The following is an 18113-nucleotide window of genomic DNA, read 5'->3' as shown; positions in this document are numbered from 1 at the left end:
TGTCTTGGAGGCAAGGCTACCTGCACTGTAATTTATTATTCTTTTCCATTCTAGCCTCCAGAGAAAAAGCTATATAAAATGTGCCAAATCTGTAATGGTTGGAGGCAGATTCATATCACCAATAGGATGTTAGTTATTACCTTAGTCCATTTGAAACAAAATGTTAGCACAGCTTATTAACTGGGCAATACCATTTGAATGGACTCTGGTATAATCCCCAGTGAATTTAGTAGAATTTTTTCTAGATATGTTATAGGATTGTAGATTAGTTTTTACTTAAATCTGTATTTGCAAACTTACCATGCAATTTAGGCAGCAGGGCAATTAAGGTAGAGATAAAAAGTTATTAGATGTGTTGTCCTTCTCTTGGTACTCAACAGAGATCCTAATGTTTGAGAATGATATCATGTGAGACTATATCTTTAAGATATGGAAATCTTGCTTCCAGATGTTAAATGACAACTCTAATATCCTTTGCCATTGAGTTCTGTCATTCAGCAACTTTTGTAGCATCAAAATGTTTCTTGCTCTGTTTTAAGACTTCTGGCAGAAAATATTATTGTTCTTAGAAACCTGCCCATAAAGATGTAACTTTCATTTACTCAGAAATTTAAAACAGTTTCTCCGCTTCCAAAATTCTTTAGCATTTTTTATCCATCCTCCTGACCTACATCCCTACAATTCTTAGGTTTCCTTACCTTGGCCATTTTGCCAGTCTCCTTGGAGTTCTAGGTCAGCTCTTTTTATCCTTAATTTACACAATTTATATGATTATATTAATTTACACAATTATATTAATTTACACAATTTGTCATGTAAAGATTCCTAGATCCATACTTCTTTTCTCTTTCCTAGTTTCTTGTTTACAGATTGAGCACCTGGTTCCTATCATCACCAGCTTATCTGACACCAAAATGAATGAATAATTACAAAAAAAGTTTGAAGAATTTATAGGTCAATGGAGCACTTAACAGTTTTTCTATCTTTCTCTATCAGAATTGTGGATGAGACAGACACAGAATTTTCTTCCAGGAGAACATTTTGGAATCATGGCCTGTCCATCCATTCATCTGTTAAACAATTTATCATTGCCATTGTCATTTATGATTGCTATTTATAAGAACAATGAATGTGAATATGAATATAAAATATTCATCTGGCTTAATCTTTTGAATATGCTGCAAGTGCCAAATTAAGAGATTCAAACCAGTATAGTGTAAAAGTTGAGGACAGGGGAAACCCAGTTTTAGTCTACCTTCAGTCTTAGAAGCTCACTGGGTGACTCTGTATCAGTTGCTATCTCTCAGCTCAGCCTACCTTATAACTTTTAATGAATAATTTTTCTCCACAGGCATCATGGGGAGGCTCAGCTTTGCTGTCAAGGAAGCATCGCAAGCTTCTTCATGGCATCCACAGGTACATCCATTTTAATTGGAAATTTAGTAGCTTACGAATCAAATTTTGTACATTCTGCTGTTTTAAGTTGGACCATCTCTGCAGTCTGGTGTTGCTTTAAAAAAATGCCCTATGGGAATTTCAGTGTCTATAGTAATGATCTGTGACATTACTGAAAGGGGTGGGATTAAACGTCTGATTCTTCCCTCCTCCTGCTTTCTGTTATTGCTTGCTTGCTTACTTACTTACTTACTTACTTACTTACTTACTTATTTACTTACTTACTTACTTACTTACTTACTTACTTACTTTATTTATTTATTTATTTACTTACTTATTTATTTATTTATTTAATATGCTGCTTGTCTCGCAGTTCAAAGTGACTGAGTAGCTGACATTTAAGTTTGTAAAAAAAAGGATTAACATATTTATTTGACTGCTTATGTTTGTCAAAAACTCCCAGTCAGGTGATCAAATATTAATAATTTCTAGCTGAATTTCAGTACAGTGTTGGTGGAGATTTCTTTAGTCCACAGATTCCCCCTTTGTTGAATTAGAAATCAACCGCTTCCCATTTAAAGTGGGAAGTGGGTTTTTTGTCTGATCTGTGGACTTTCTTTACATATATCAGTGGAACAAACATTTCCTGCCATATCTTCATGACATGGAGACTCTTTTGGCCAGGAATGACTGAGGTTGTGGAACTTTCGCATTGGGCTCTATCTCATATCCTGCTCATGAATCAAAATCCTCTTTGTATTGGGGATAAAGTGGTATTTCTTCCGTTATTACAGTTCCATCCAACGGCAGTCTCAAGACATATAAAAGCTATTAAGCTTTGTTTTCTGTTATGTTGGAAGAAAGGTCAGTGATTAGCAGCAACTGGAAAGAGAAGAAATGTGTGAGGAGAAGGATTAGTAATGGGAATAGTAAATTTCAGTTTGTATTTTTTTTCTGCCAACTCAAGGTTGGACAGTGTGCACGTCAACTCAACAATGAAGACAAATTTCTGTTTAAATGATTTATATGTATATTTATGCACATACTTTAAAATAAAGGCAATTTGAAATGGAAGATGAATTTTAGTTTATTTTTAATTAATTTTTAATTTTAATTTCTCATTAAAAAAATTCTTTCATTTCTCACTTTTATAGAGCCACTTCTGTTGCATGGAATCCTCATAAGATGCTTATGGCAGGAATCCAGTGTTGTGCGCTTCTGGTGAAAGACAATTCTGTAAGTCCATTTTATTCTGCTACATAGGGAAAAAAGAGAGCAGAAACTCCTCCATTAGCTTTCCAAGTACATGGTATAAAACAGCAGGAAAGTACAAAGAAATTATTTCTGCAGTAGCTTATAAATTAAAAGTTTAGTTTTCTCAATAGCTTATCAATATAGCTTATATTTCATAAATTACATACATATATCAACAAATTGATTACTAATTGAAGGTCAGTAAAACTATGATTAAACTAAAAATGCAAAAAGAGATGTATGTGAGTGCATATGTGAGGATTGGTCACAAGCTATTTTTCATCAATATCATAACTACAAATGTTGCTAAACAAGGTAGTCATTAAATTATATGATCAACAGTGTCATAATCAAGAGCAAAATTTGCTCTTAGTTTAGATTAAATTTCACAAGTGAATACAGTATTTGAGACTACATTTACCTTAACAAAGAAGTAGGCAACTTTTGGAACTGGGGATATATTTCAAATTTTGACGGCATATAAGATTCTTGGTTGAGGGAGGAGACTGTGTTAAGTTGATTGAAATAGGAAAATATGTGGACCACATAGATGGAGAAAAAATGAAATCAGTAAGTCCATTTTAAAGCACACATAGACAGGAGATTGAACAACTGGTGCTGTGGTGCAGCTGTAATAATCTAGAGCTGAAGGAGCCCTTCTATTTTACCACTTCTTACTATATTCAACAGCACAGAATCAGCAGTAGAGTCCTTCAATTTTTTGGTTCTGTAATCTCCCAGTATTTGAAATGAACACTTAACATTAGAACCATCATTAAAAAGGCACAACAAAGAATGTTCTTCCTATGTCAACTCAGGAAGTTCAGACTGCCCCAGGAACTGCTTTTACAGAGGAATTATTGAGTCTGTCATTTGTACTTTTATAATTGTCTGGTTTGGAACAGCAACCAAACAGGACAGGTACACAGACTCCAATGGATAGTTAAGACTGTAGAAAGAACAGCTGCAACCAGACTGCTTTCCACAGAAAACCTGTATGTTGCATGGGTCAGAAGGAGGGCTGAAAAGATATCTGCAGACTCCTCACATCGTGGACATAAACTGTTTCAACTCCTCTCCTCAGGCTAGTGCTACAGGGCATTGAATGCCAAAGCAACTAAACCCAGGGACAATTTTTTTCCTTGTGCCATCACTCTACTGAACACCCAATTCTCACAATGCTGTCTAATGTCTATGTGTATTTACTATGTAATATGGCTGAAGTATTATTATTATTATTATTATTATTATTATTATTATTATTATTATTATTATTATTATTATATTATTATTATTATTATTATTATTATTATTATTATTATTATTATTATTATTATTATTATTATTATTATTATCTTCTTTACTCCCCCTCTTACTGGTATTATGATGATGGTTTATCATTATTCTGTTGCTTAGCACCTTTACACTGGAGAGAAATTCCTAATCATACTTGGCCAAATAATGTATTCAAAAATAATTGCTGTCTGTTTCTTGTGTTGATGATGAGAAATGCTAGAGAAGAGCACAATGGTTTCTACAAATCCTAATAAAAACAAGCTTCTCCTGAAACAGTACCTGTCATTGCAAATTTGAATTAAGGTGTCTTCCTGTTTGAACATGTGTGTGTGTGTGTGTGTGTGTGTGTGTGTGTGTGTGTGAGAGAGAGAGAGAGAGAGAGAGAGAGAGAGAGAGAGAGAGAGAGAGAATATACATTTCATATATGTATTTCATGAAGTATATCATTAACATGTTTGAGATTGTTGATATGTACCAAATTTGGTTCTATTAATCCAGCATTTGGACATATATTCTGCATATAAATTACATGAATGTTAATAATATGCAACCTTGGTTTTCCTTTTGTTAATCAGCTTTTCACAATAAAATTACTTAAACAAACTTAAAAGTGCAGACCAATATGACTTAAAGATCATTTATATTTCTGAAATCAACTTATTTAATATAGCTAACTCATAATGACTGCCTCCATATTGCTAGATTCAGATTCTTCTCTTTTATTTATTTGTGTTTTTTTTCTAATTAGTTCTTACTAGTTAGCTTATTTGTCTTTCACTATCATCCATTCTTAGCTATGCAATTTCAATCCCAATCAATGTATACTCTTCAGTTTCTCACTGTCATATGAAAATCTTAACTTTTTTATAATTGAAAACTATAAAAATAGTATGTATATTTTCATAATAAAAGAATTTGACTCTCTAGTTACAGAATACAAAAAGCCTTGCTTTTTCTAATCAATTAAGTAGGGATAGACAGCCTGACAATCTCTACATATTAAGAGTAGGACTATTGCATTTCTTCTCATTGAATATGGTAACTTGGGTAGGTTGAAACTGTAGATTAAAACATTTGAACATATCTATATTCCTACATTTATATAAAGGCAGTTCTCATTTACTGACTATTCATTCAATGAACTTTCAAACTTACCATGGCACCTATTGAATGGTAGTTACAATTAGACAACCAAATACTGTAGCTGTCACAGCATTCTTTCCTACTTGCTTCCATCAAAGTCAGCTTTCAGAGAAGCCACCAGGAAGTTGCAAGTCGCAGTTATGAGAGATCCTTACTTACTAACCTATGTGGTTCTTGCTTAACAATGGCAACTAGAACTGCCATTGTTAAATGTCACAATCATATGTTTTTCAACTTATGACTATCTCTTATGACAGGATTTCTGTTATCAATTTTATGTTGTTAAATGAGAACTACTTTATTGTCTCCCATATCTATTCTGTATCATGTGCTTCAGAATTAAACAATTGTTTATTCACTGCCTATACTGGGGTCAGCAATTTTTAATGTATCAAGTGCCTCATTTCAAGGAACAACATGATCTCATGAGATTAAATATTATATTCATAATCTCTGGTCTTTTGTTTGCATCTTTCTCATGTCCTGTTGTATGAATTGTTCTATGAGACTCACCCTGCATTCATATACTTCTCAAAAGTCCAAACATTATTTATGTAAAAATGCACATGTTATTTACATAAAACCTGCATAATCAGAATTTTACCATTGGGGTTCAGTTGTGAGGTATTTCATATCTACTACAATCTCTCTAGGGAAGTTACAGGAAGTCTTAGAAGCTTCTTTCTTTCAGGTCTGAATCTCTTTTCACAATATGTGAAAAACACTACTGACTTATAACTTTGTTTTTTGATCATATAGCTTTATTCAGTTCAGATTTCACAATGGCTTATATTAAACATATTAGGGTTTCATATAGAGGATTTTATAGATGACATTAGATGATGAGAATGTAAACATTCCTATAAAAGCAAGCAATGTCCTTGGAATTCTTGATTTCTGAAAACTAATAAGCAGTAGGAAGGAAAATATTTTTAGAATAGAAACTTAACTCATGTTTAGCATAGTTTTGCAACCATGTGAAATAATATATTTTTATTTTCCAGAGGAAAAAGATTCAGAATTCTAGCAGGGTTTAAAAGTAAAGCAATATTGGATAATGAGTACCTGAAGTCTAGAAAGCATACTTATTTTGGCTGGGTTCACATATCACACTAAGTGTTTTACAGACAATGATGGCTAAATTCGTACAATACACTTAAGCTCAAGCCAAATGAACCAAATTCAGTTTTAGCATTAAGGGTGAATGCAGTCAAATAAATAGTCTGTTTAATCTAGCAGTTCTGGCATTTATTGAGACTGATTTCTTCAAGAATGTAAATCTAGATCTCCGAATAATGGATCTGCAGTTATACTTGAGCTTTGTATGCTTGAGTGTGTTTAGATTACTTATTTTTTATTTTGATACTTTCTTGGAGCATTAGACCGTGCATTCCTTCATTATTGTCTTCATATATCTTTAGCTGATGACTTTGCTCTTTATGAAATCCATTTTCAGTGCATATTCATAATAGTTTAATATTTTGCATTCAATACTGGTGGTTTTGTGATGGTATTTTCGGTGGAAATGATGTAAAAAGCAAAGACAGATCAATAACTAATAGAATAATTTATTTTAATATGTAAATTATTTTGTAATAAAAGAGGTTCCTTGCTATCAGCTTTTAAACACAGCCTATTATAGAATTTTGAAACAACATCAAAGATGATTTGCACTTGAGTCTTTGTGGTGCAAAAGGAGCCAGTTATGTCATAAATTTTGAGGCATGGTGATAATGAAATGTTTCAAGTTTAGTGGGGATTAAAACACTTTGTGGTTATAACACTTTGTGGTTATAAAAGTGGTTCCATTTGGCATTGAAGCCAATATGTCCACAGAAATTGTGGATGGAATCTTGTGAAACTCCTTAATAGCTTCAGTAGGAATTTACTTAAAACTCAATAGACTTTTCTTATATAGATAGTTCTCGACCTACAACCATTCATTTAGTGGCCATTCGAAGTTACAATAGTATTTTAAAAAGTGACTTATGGTCATTTTTCATACTTATGACAGATGCAGCCTCTTTGTAGTCACATGATAAAAATTCCATCACTGGGCAACTATCTGTATTTATGATGGTTGCACTATCCTGGGTCATGTGATCATTTTTTGTCACCTGCAGGCAAAGTCAATGGGGAAGCAAGATTAACTTAATTTGTTACTAACTTAACAGTGATTCACTTAACAACTGTGGCAAGAAAGGTTGTAAAATGGAGCAAAGCTCAATTAACAACTCTCTTGCTTAGCAGTGAAAATTTTAGGTTTAGTTGTAGATGTAAGTCATGGACTACTTGTATCAAATTTGTGCAATGTGCTGTGAGTTTCCTATCATTCTCTTTGTGGCCCTTTGCTATCTCTAGGTAACTAAGCATCACATTCAACTATAGCAGTGGTTCTCAACCTTTTTAATGCCGCGACCCCAACCAGTCGTAAGTCGAGGACTAAGCTTGTGGCCATTTTGTTTCTAAATATGCTAAGCTATGCAATATTGGCTGTTTTTATTACAGTATATGCCAGAATGTAATATATTATCCTGAGTACAGTAAAGACCTTTAATCCTATTTTATTTTGTTTTACATCTAAAACAGGACTTGCTTAAGAGATGCTACTCTGCCAATGCCTCATATCTGTTCCAGCAGGACAAATTTTATGACATCAGCTATGACACAGGTGATAAATCCATCCAGTGTAGCAGAAGAGCAGATGCATTTAAATTCTGGATGACATGGAAAGCTATGGGGACAACTGGCCTTGAGGAGAGAGTAAATAGAGCCCTTGCTTTAGTCAGGTATGATATTTTATTGATAAAAGTTTTTGGCACACTACTTAAAATATCAAATTGGGTAGGATTGCGATAACTCCTATAAGGAGTTGGAAATTGGAAACATAGTGGCAAATATCTGTAGCTCCGAGGGTCACCAGGCAGGTAACTAAACATTCAGAAACCAAACCACAAGCTCAGAGAACAAACCTTCACTCTCATTGGAAACATTGTTCAAACATACTTAGAGTAAAACCTTGGTTTTTCAATTGAAGAAAAAACGTTATTCCCACACTTTCTTTCTGTTTTCTCTCATGGGTCTTAATGTAAGTATATTCTAGTATGTTAATGTAGATTATATTTTGAATTATCTTACTTTTTTCTGCTTGTGATTAGAGATGTTTATTATTTTCCATGGATATTTTATTTTTTTAATTTATTTTATTTATTTAAAACATTTATATAGCTACCCATCTTATAACGAACTCTAGGCATCTCCCAGTTTATGTATATGTTTAGATTTATGTATATGTTTCTGACAACTGTTAACTACCTGGTGTCCTTTGTAGATTAAGATGTATAATTACATTAAATTATATTATATTTATTTATTTATTTATTGAATTTATATCCCGCCCTTCTCCTAGATCTGGCAAAATTGGCATCATGCTGTGTTCAAACCAAGGAAACATGTAATATAAATTCTTCTCACAGTCCTTGAACAATTCCAACCATAGTTTTCATTTGTAATGAAAGTTTTTATACATAATTTCCATTCTTTCATTATAAAGAAATATTTAATTATGTCATAGAAAGTGAAGAAAGGGGAGAGGTTTTACTAGAAATAGATTGGCATGGACTAATACAGTTTTTTCATTCAATAATATTTCTAATCATAAATTTGAAAAACACTTCCTCATTTTTTAAAAAGTCTTAATATGTGTTTGATTATATCAGCAAACTTTTTATTAGAGTATTATTGAAAATGCTGTTTCACATAGTGTGCAAATTGTGTGTTTTGGTTTGTTGTGGGTTAAATATACATAATGGGTTTCATAACAAGATAACTATTTCTAAAGAAATATAAGTTGTATTTAATATTGGAATATTGTTTGTTATAATCTTTTATTAAAGTCTCAGATTTAACTGATGCAATAGGCTAAGAGGACTTTTTAAAAAACGAATAATACAGTATAATTTTCAAAAAGCATTTTAGAAAATAATACTGTATTATTTATTTAGTTATTTTAGAAAAACTGGCGACCTTTTTAATTTTTTTGCCTGAAAGCCAGTTGCCAGAGATGACATTGTGTATAGCCAATGCTCTAATTATTGTAAGGAATTATATTCACTACATTCACTCTAAACCTTGGCTTTTGCAAAAACTAGTTAACAGGATTATTGTTAGTAATGTAGCAACACAAAAATGTGCTTATACTTAAACATTCTCTGAAATAAGATTCATAGAAACATCTAGCTAAGTATTGGAAATATGGCAATTCTTTGTGCTAAATGATCTCCAGTTAAAATTACTGTTGTTATTACAATATCTGCCAATAATCAAAACTTAGACTTCGTGATGTGTGTAAGAAAAATAAAGCACTTCATTTTAGATAAAGGAAAACCTTCAGAGAGAACTTATATATGCCAGGTTAATACATTGCTAACTTTAAAGTGAAATGCTATTGGAATTTTACTTAATGTTAGATTTTAAACAGAAATCATTATATTTATTTCTTGAAATATATTTAAATGTATAAATCTTACCAGATTGTTATGGTTGCTACTGTTGTTGGTCTTCCTTTTATTCTTCTGTGTTAGATATAATAACCATGTTAGCTTCAGTAGTGTTTGTTCCTTATTCAGTACACCAAAGAAATTCTAAGGCTGTGTTTCTCATACTCGGCAGCTTTAAAGGAATGTTGACTGGGGAATTTTGGAGTTGAAGTCCACATGTCCTAAAGTTGCAAAGTTTGACAAATACTATTCTAGAACAAAACAAAAGTAAAAAGTATCACACAATAAAATGTAATTTCATTGAACTATGAAGTTCTTCCTTTCAAGGGCAGAATTTTGGCGATAAAAAGAAAGGTAAGTTTCCTATAAATAAATATATATCACTGGTTATATGTATCATAGTAATGGTTTAGTTCAACATGTTCTATTGTAATTATATAATATAGTCTCTTTTTCATGCTTTCTATTGTATACAGTTGCAAAGAAGAGCTCTTTCTGTTAAAACTACTAGACATCCACATATGTTTATAAGAAATTATACTGTAGTTCAATTCTCCCTTCCTCTTGCAATTTCTTTTTGCAACTCTTAGCAGCAACGTCAACCCAATGTTTCTAATACTTTGTTATTTTCCCTGAGTATCTAAAAATGATTTATTTCTCAAACAAATCTTTCTATCTTCTATTTTCTTTCTATCACCAAAATTCTGCCCTTCGAAGGGAAGAACCTCATATTTCAGTGAAATTACATTTCACTGTATGATACTTTTTACTTTTGTTTTGCTCTAGAATTATAATTGAATAACAGAAAAACAGAGTTGGAAGGGACCTTGGAGGATCCCCTGCTCAGGCAGGAAACCCTATATCACTCCAAACCCTAAGTAAAAATACCAGCAAGTGATACATAGCAATATCAATATGTTTTTACATAAAGCATATGTAAAAATATTATGTACATGGTATAAAATACTTAAATTAACAGCCGAGATGATTAAAATTCCCCCTGAAATAAAGTAATTTGAATAATCTGTTTTTCTTATTATTTTTAATTTTGGGGGAGGAGAACATAGTTTCCAGATTGTTTTACTGATGGCATTTTAGATTTTGACAAATCCATCCTTTTATGACAGTAAAAATAATTAGGGCTGTGTGGCTCAAAAATTGTGCACTACCTCAGTACAAATACTTCCGTATCTACATACCCTTAGCAGTAATATTAAAATATAGATTTTTTTTTTTAAATATGCCTCCATTGTAGATAAAAGCTGGGCCAGTTTCATCATTAGCTCTAATACAAGAACAATTATCTGAAAGAAATGTGCTGAAAACAAGTCCAGGTATAATTTTAGTAGTTGAATGTTCTTTAGACTTCTTGGGTAATTAATAATGTAGTTGCGTTATATTTTATTGAATCAGGTTATATTCAGATTTTGCAGGTGATGCTTCCTATAGGTTAAAAATAGTTCTTCATCAAAGTCTTATTTCCAAGTTTACTTGCTAAAAATACACAAGGTAATAATCTGGGAATCAGTGCTTCCCTTTGATGGTAATATCTTAGGCAATGACAAGGAGACTTTAGTCTTGTCAGAAAGAAAATTGCCCTTATTTGATAATCACTAGGGTGATATTCAGCACAGTAGCATTTTACTGGCTTTAGCATTAGGCACCAGGACTTTATTATGAGATATCTTTTTCTCTGGGTAAAAAGCCTGGTTTGTTAAAAATTGTGGCCAGCTATTTCTGATTATGTTACAGTAAACTTTACTGCGATGCTGCAGAGATAATATTTCAGGGTCCCTGAATACAATTTTCTTCATTCTGGAGGTAGCCCATGGACCTTAAAAAATATCAAGGGCAAGATTTTCTCCTTTGCTAGTTGCCAGGCTGGCAGATGTTTTTATTTGGACAGCAATATGGTTTGATTTTTGAATTAGCTGTTATATGTATTTATCGTTTATTTTTTTCCTTGCTTTCTGGAGAATATTGAATTTCATGTCTTCAAATTCTACAGAAGATTGGAGACTGGCATAGAAGTTTTCTTTGAAGGGATACATGGTATTTTAAGATGATTGCAATAGAGTGTTCAACTAATCCCATAGGAAATATTTGTGCGCTTTATAGATATTGTGCCAAAGTTCTATAGTCATCTGTGCTAAAGTAATATGTTCTGAAGCAATGTTTGCCTCTGTTACACCCTGCCACTGTGCAATCTTTGGTACCCTGGGGTAAAGCAGTACCTTTCATAATTTCTTTTTGTCTTTAAAAAGATACTGTAACAACTGTCTTTTGGAGTTTTTTGAAGTGAGTGGAATAAGATGTGCATAAAATATTCTGACCTTTAAAAAGCATAATCCCAGGAATATGTTGATGAATATAAATCAAAACAGAACTTTTAATTATTATTGCATTCATTTAGATAGCGTTAACGCTGATAGCAACAGAGCACCATGGCAATCTGGTTATATGGATATGCACTGAAGAGGGAGGAGTCACATGCACTTGCTCATTAAAAGCAAGCATCTTGACAATTGCCCTTGATCCAGTGTATATAATTTCTTTGTTCTTCTCTTTAATGAATCCCTGGACAATCTTTGGAAAACATTATGAAAATGCCAGACTGTTGTATAAATTATGATGGGAATATTTAAAATCAGTATTTTTAGAAATCTATTAAATGTTGTGAATTTATTTTCTGAGCATTTCTCCAAAAAATGTTTTGTCTTCTCTTTAATGAATCCCTGGACAATCTTTGGAAAACATTATGAAAATGCCAAACTGTTGTATAAATTATGATGGGAATATTTAAAATCAGTATTTTTAGAAATCTATTAAATGTTGTGAATTTATTTTCTGAGCATTTCTCCAAAAAATGTTTTGTCATATGTACATTTTTTTAAATCTAAGATCAGATTCCTGGGATTAAATTCTACATGCTTGCAGTGGCGAATAGATTTGAGTAAAATTCTGATCCATCTAACTGACTGTCTTAAGCAATACATTATCTATTTAGTGCTAGTTCAAACAGTATTCAAGAGTAATAGAATATAATTTCTGTGAAGCAAGAGCATATTTTCTTTTTCAACTTTTAGCTTCAATTTGATTTTAGAATTCGTTTATTCATTCAATATCTATAACTGCCCATCTCAGCCACTGACTTAGTAACTTTAAGCGGCTTGCAATTCTAAAACTAATTTATTTTGCTGCTTAATAATTCTGCGTAGTTTCCCAACAACTGAAATAACTGAAAAACAAGTGAATAACAAGTGAAAAATAAAAGATGTCAGGAATGACAAACTGGCCGGGGTCATCATTCTTTCTTGCCAAAGGCCTGGGTAACGAGCCAGGTCTTCAAGGCCTTTATAAACACAGTAGAGTAGGAAGCCAGTTGGATTTCAGGGACGGGGGAGCTTCATTGTGGAGGGCAAGTATTGCTGCAGAATTGTTTCTGTGCCTCATTTCTTTTGGCTAATATTGCTGGCTGGAGAATTATTTAACTTTAAATTGATTATATCCATTAGTGATGAATAAAGTGAGGTGTTTTTGCAGGACTTCATGTTTATGATAGGTTGCATTGCATTTGTGAGCACAATTGAAATTCCTCCCCTTCCAGCTGCTCAATATTGGTCACACAAACCATGATCTCTGCAGTCGCCAGAGTAAGGTGGGTGATCTCACCATCTCTCCTTGTCTAGAGAGACTCTACTCATCAGAATTTGCAGTCTGACCACTGATTTCTGCTGCAGTATTGTCTTCGCTCTTTCAGGAACCTCGAGTTCACTATTGAATCTCACTTGAAGTCCAGCAAGGACTTACTAAATCTTACTAAAGTTTGTCAGTAAACCTTATACTGAGTAAATTAGAGGTTAAAAGTCATGAGATTCCTCTCCTGAATTAGAGGTTAAAAGTCATGAGATTAGATATTTATATCTATATCTGTGAGAAACTTGGCACTTTTAATTCCCTTGCTGCAATGTGTGTGTGCTTGTGTCTTAAAATGCACATTTGCTGCTTCAGTTAATTTGAAAAAAATTGAAGGTTTATATGAATAGAATAACTAAAAAACAAACAAATAGTTGCAGGTGTATATTTATTACTATGCCGTTCTATTGAAAAGACTCTGAAATTAAAAAAAGCCTACAATTCATCCCTCACATATGCTTTCTTGAAATGTTGCTAGTCTTTAAAAAAATACAAAATGTAATGCTGCTTAATGCTATTGCAGAATGTAGCAATGCACATGGTTCTGGGGGAATGGAATGGAATAGAATAGAATAGAATAGAATAGAATAGAATAGAATAGAATAGAATAGAATAGAATAGAAATCTTTTTTGTCATTGTGTAACTCACAACAAAATTAAGTGCTGTCCACAATGTACACTTCACACAAGTAAAAACCACAAATAAAAACATACATTATATATACACACATCTTTCACATTCTATTTACCATTGCACTGCCCCTAATATTGCACTTCAATGTTGCACTATACTGTGGTATTATTCTGGCTCTTGAACTGAGATGCTCTGCAATTCAGATCCAGACAGATAACACAACAAAATGGATTTAAACAAATATTTAATCTGGGATGTCCATGCGTGCATGGTTGGTTTGCACAAAGACAATTAAACACGAGCTGGCACGTAGCCAAGATATCCTGTGATGAACTTTAGTGGCTCCTCCTACAGACTTATTAACAATGGGATTCACTGAATAACTAAACTACATTACCCATAAGCCATCTCATAAGGAGACAGCGCTTAACCCAATAAATGCCAAACATTCTAACATACAGATCTATTTAACTGATGGGCCCAGAACACTCCCCGCTTGGAAATATAAATTTCCACTACTAACTAACTGAAATAAGCAAAAAAACATAGCATTGAAGCATGCAATTCTCATTGCTAACTAACTAGTGACTAAAATAGGTAAAACATGGTATCAAAACATGCATAACTATAGGTAAATAGAAAACATGCACAATTATAACATAGATAAACAAGGTATTACATCAAACAATGCATAAACACAATACATAGTTTGAGGTTCAATCTTCTTGTTTGATCTTCGTCAGCAAGGGGACCAAATCGATGATTAGCCTGGTGCAAGAGTCTTTGAGTCACGATCTGACTCACGTGGCTTCACAATCTGGGCCTCAACTTGGTGAACTAGTTCATCAAAACTGGGTGGGGCCCGGTGCACAAGTCCCATGGGCCAATAGTTTTGGTATGCGTTCTTGTCTCTCAGCAAGACAAGGTCTTCTTCCTGTAGAAGAAACTGGAACCAAATCTGGAACAGAAAAACTGGAACCCAAAATTTCTCAGGAACAAAGGAACCTGGATTCACAGGATGCTCAGGAACCGAAGAACCTGGAACCACAGGAAACTCAGAAACAGCAGGAACTGGAAATTCAGGAACAGCAGGAGCTGGAAAATCAGGAATAGCAAGAGCTGGAGAATCAGGAACAGCAGGAGCTAGAAAATCAGGAACAGCAGGAACTGGAAAATCAGGAACAACAGGAGCAGAAGACTCAGGACACTCAGGAACCGAAGGGTCTGGAACCACCGATGGAGCGTTGAAGATGGCTGCTACTGTTGTCATGAGGATAGTGAGGACTTGATGTGTAGGCATGGGTGTCTTTGACGACATAGAGTCCATGATTTGATGGGGTATGCCAATCATGCACTCCCACGTTTCGCCCATGTGAGATGCATGGGGAGGGTAGTTATTGGCCTCCGGGCATTTGTCCATCACTGGGTCATGACAAATACCTTCAATAGTCTGTAAGTCCTTGCAGGCTCCTACAAAGCTAGTTCTTGGGATGCTAAGACAAGTGATCAAGACAATCGGTACTATGCCCAATCTCAGGTGTCTCCGCTTAGAGGGGGGTTTGAAGCTGATTGGTTGAAGTTTACTGGGTGCCTGAGATTGAAGGTTGGCATGTTGATCTGGAGCTGGAAGCATATAGCATTTAGGTCTCTGTGGCATCAGGCTGTCTGGACAAACCGAGGACTCAGGACCTTTTAGCCAGATCAGTTCTTTCAACTGTGTGGCGAGGTTGGGCCACTTAACTTGGTTTACAAGGTTCTTATCTGTTGGCACATGTTGCCATTGTTCAGTGCTTAGAGATGTTTCAGTCTTTTCTACTCTATTGCCTACATAGACGTAGAAGTGTCTGCTTTGTTTGCAGATGTAGCTTGACATCACCTTGCTGTCTGCGTAGAAGGTGGTAGACTGTAGCTCAAGGCACAACGTCTTCGTTGTCAAGGTGGTGAGATTTACAGCCAATATGGTACCACAGAATTCTAATCTTGATACGTTGTGGCCTTGTTGTATTGTTAATCTCACTTTTCCAAAGAAGACACCGAGACTGCAGCTCTCCCCGCTGTAGACTCTGATGTATCTTATGGTTGCAATCAAAATGATGTAAGTGTGGCTCTCCCTGTTGTAGACTGTGATGTATCTTAAAACTGTGTTTACCTTCGTTGATATATCTGAGGAAGCGTACAATTCTTTCTTTTGCATGGTGGCGGGTGAACTGGAGACACATGTGCTGCACTTTGGAGACATCTTGGGAGTGCACTCCACGACTCCCAGTCTTGTTTCTGTTCTGGCAGATGCGGCCTGTCCCAATGTGTGGTGCTCAGGGAGAACGTGCGTAGCTGCAGACATTGTTTGTCCATTATGGACAAGGCTGAGTTGTTGTAATTCTTACTAGTCTGGAACACTGTTGCTTCCAAAACAGGTTTGGTTGTCACAAGCGTGAAGTGTTCTTGCCGTGGTTTTAGGTGAGGTGCTCTTCCGTTACTGGGAATGGAGGTTGTTGAGATATTCACCTGGGTTGGAGTTTGCGGTTGATCAACACATATCGTCCTTCCTATGGCCCATCCGAGTTCTGTCTTAATGGCTACTGGGGTTCCTGGTGGACCTTTGATTCTTTCATTGGAACCAATGGACTCCGGGGTGTCTCGTCCCACCATGAGTAGGATTTCGGCTTCAGGATCTAGAGGAGGGATTAAATCGGCTATGTGCGCTAGGTAAGGTATTTTTCTTGCTGCCTCTGGTGTTGAAATTTTGCTGCGAACATCTGGTAAGGTCTCCCATTCCAACACTGATGGAAATAGGAACTGTGAACTCCCGTCTATCGATTCTATGCATAGACCAGAGATTTTCCTCCCCGCCGTGCGCATTGGTACTGTGCATGTATTTATTGCGAAATGCTTTAGTTCACTCGGGAGGTCGAAGAGGTCGAAAAAGGCAGGCTTAGCTATTGTGACCTTGCTGTGTGCATCTAGTATGACGTACATCTTTACAACCCTTTCAGGTTGCTCATTGGGGTAGACTTTTGCTAGACAGATGGGTGAGCATGAAGGAGGGCACGGTGAGTCACCACATATATCTGTGCATTACTGGGTGCTCTTTGGAGTCATGTTGAGTCTCCGTCACCGTGGGAGGAGTCGAAGTTGCTTGTAGTGTCTTCTCAGAGGGCTTCTTAAAGTCTAGATGCAAAGCTGCCGAGTGCTTGTCACTGTTACACAGGTGGCATTTTACCCTAACTGCACAATCTTTGGCCATGTGATCCGTAGAGTCACAGCACTTGTAGCATATTCTATGCTCCCTGAGCAGGGCCTTTCAACCATCCAGGGACTTTCTTCCAAATTCTCTGTAATTGTTTAGAGAGTGTGAAGATTTATGAATTGGACAAGTCAAGCCTTTTTTGGATAGGCGAGATTTGGAATGAATACTCCTTGGCAGTTGCGCATCTGAAGTCTTCTTTGGTTGGGCCGTGATCTCTGTTTTGTACACTGAAATAGGAGTTCTGTCCTTTGTGGCTTGCAAAGAACTCTTATTAGTGCCAAAGTTGTGACTGGTCCGTTTTAGCATCGTGAAATGTATTTCATGGACGTCAAGGTAATTGGGGTCATTGTACAGATCTGATTGATCGGAAACAAAATCTGTAAGAACAGCAAAGGGTGGAGGTTTCCTGGGGTACTGTTTCCTGTGGGACTGGGTCACATCAAACCATTTATCTTTCAACTGTCTTGGTAGTTTTTGAGTGATAATCTGTGTATCATACTGCTCAAGGCAGGCAAGTCCAGGCATGGTGCAACTTTCTTCTGCTGCTTGGAGCTGTTCTAGTAAGTTGGAGAATCTCCAAATCTGACTATGATCGTTGATATTGATGTTAGGGAAATCGTAGAGCTCCTGTAGGAATGAAGACTGTGTCAAAGAAGGTGCCCCATAGTGCTTGTTGAGCGTTTCCCAGGCTCGTCGAAGGGCGGCAGGTAGGTCACTCAAATGTGATGCGAAGATCGCATCCACTGCCTTTGAGGATTCTGGACCTAGCCATTCTGTCATAAGTCCGAGCTCTTCCCCAGGGTGTAACCTCTCGCCGCGGAGGGCTTGCTTGAAAAGTTGCTTCCACAATAAATAGTCCTTTCCTGGTTTGTCAGAGAATTTTTGCATGTCTCTGGATGCCATGTCCGACTTTCTTCCACCGAATGTTGGAAGATACATTGATCCTGCG

General features: G+C 35.3%; 1 protein-coding gene across 1 annotated transcript in view; it reads left to right on the top strand.

Annotated features, from left to right (window-relative positions):
* Positions 1–18113, top strand: part of GADL1 (glutamate decarboxylase like 1) — an 89794-nt gene that overhangs the window by 26369 nt on the left and 45312 nt on the right. The window contains exons 11-13 of the mRNA XM_015812420.1: positions 1352–1416; positions 2550–2631; positions 7678–7877. Of these exons, the coding sequence (XP_015667906.1) occupies positions 1352–1416; positions 2550–2631; positions 7678–7877 (347 nt within the window). The remainder of the gene's footprint in view (positions 1–1351; positions 1417–2549; positions 2632–7677; positions 7878–18113) is intronic.

This window comes from Protobothrops mucrosquamatus, unplaced genomic scaffold (genome assembly GCF_001527695.2).
Source record: "Protobothrops mucrosquamatus isolate PMUCROS unplaced genomic scaffold, P.Mucros_1.0 scaffold83, whole genome shotgun sequence".
Lineage (NCBI taxonomy): Eukaryota > Metazoa > Chordata > Lepidosauria > Squamata > Viperidae > Protobothrops > Protobothrops mucrosquamatus.
This window is presented reverse-complemented; position numbering and strand designations above follow the sequence as displayed.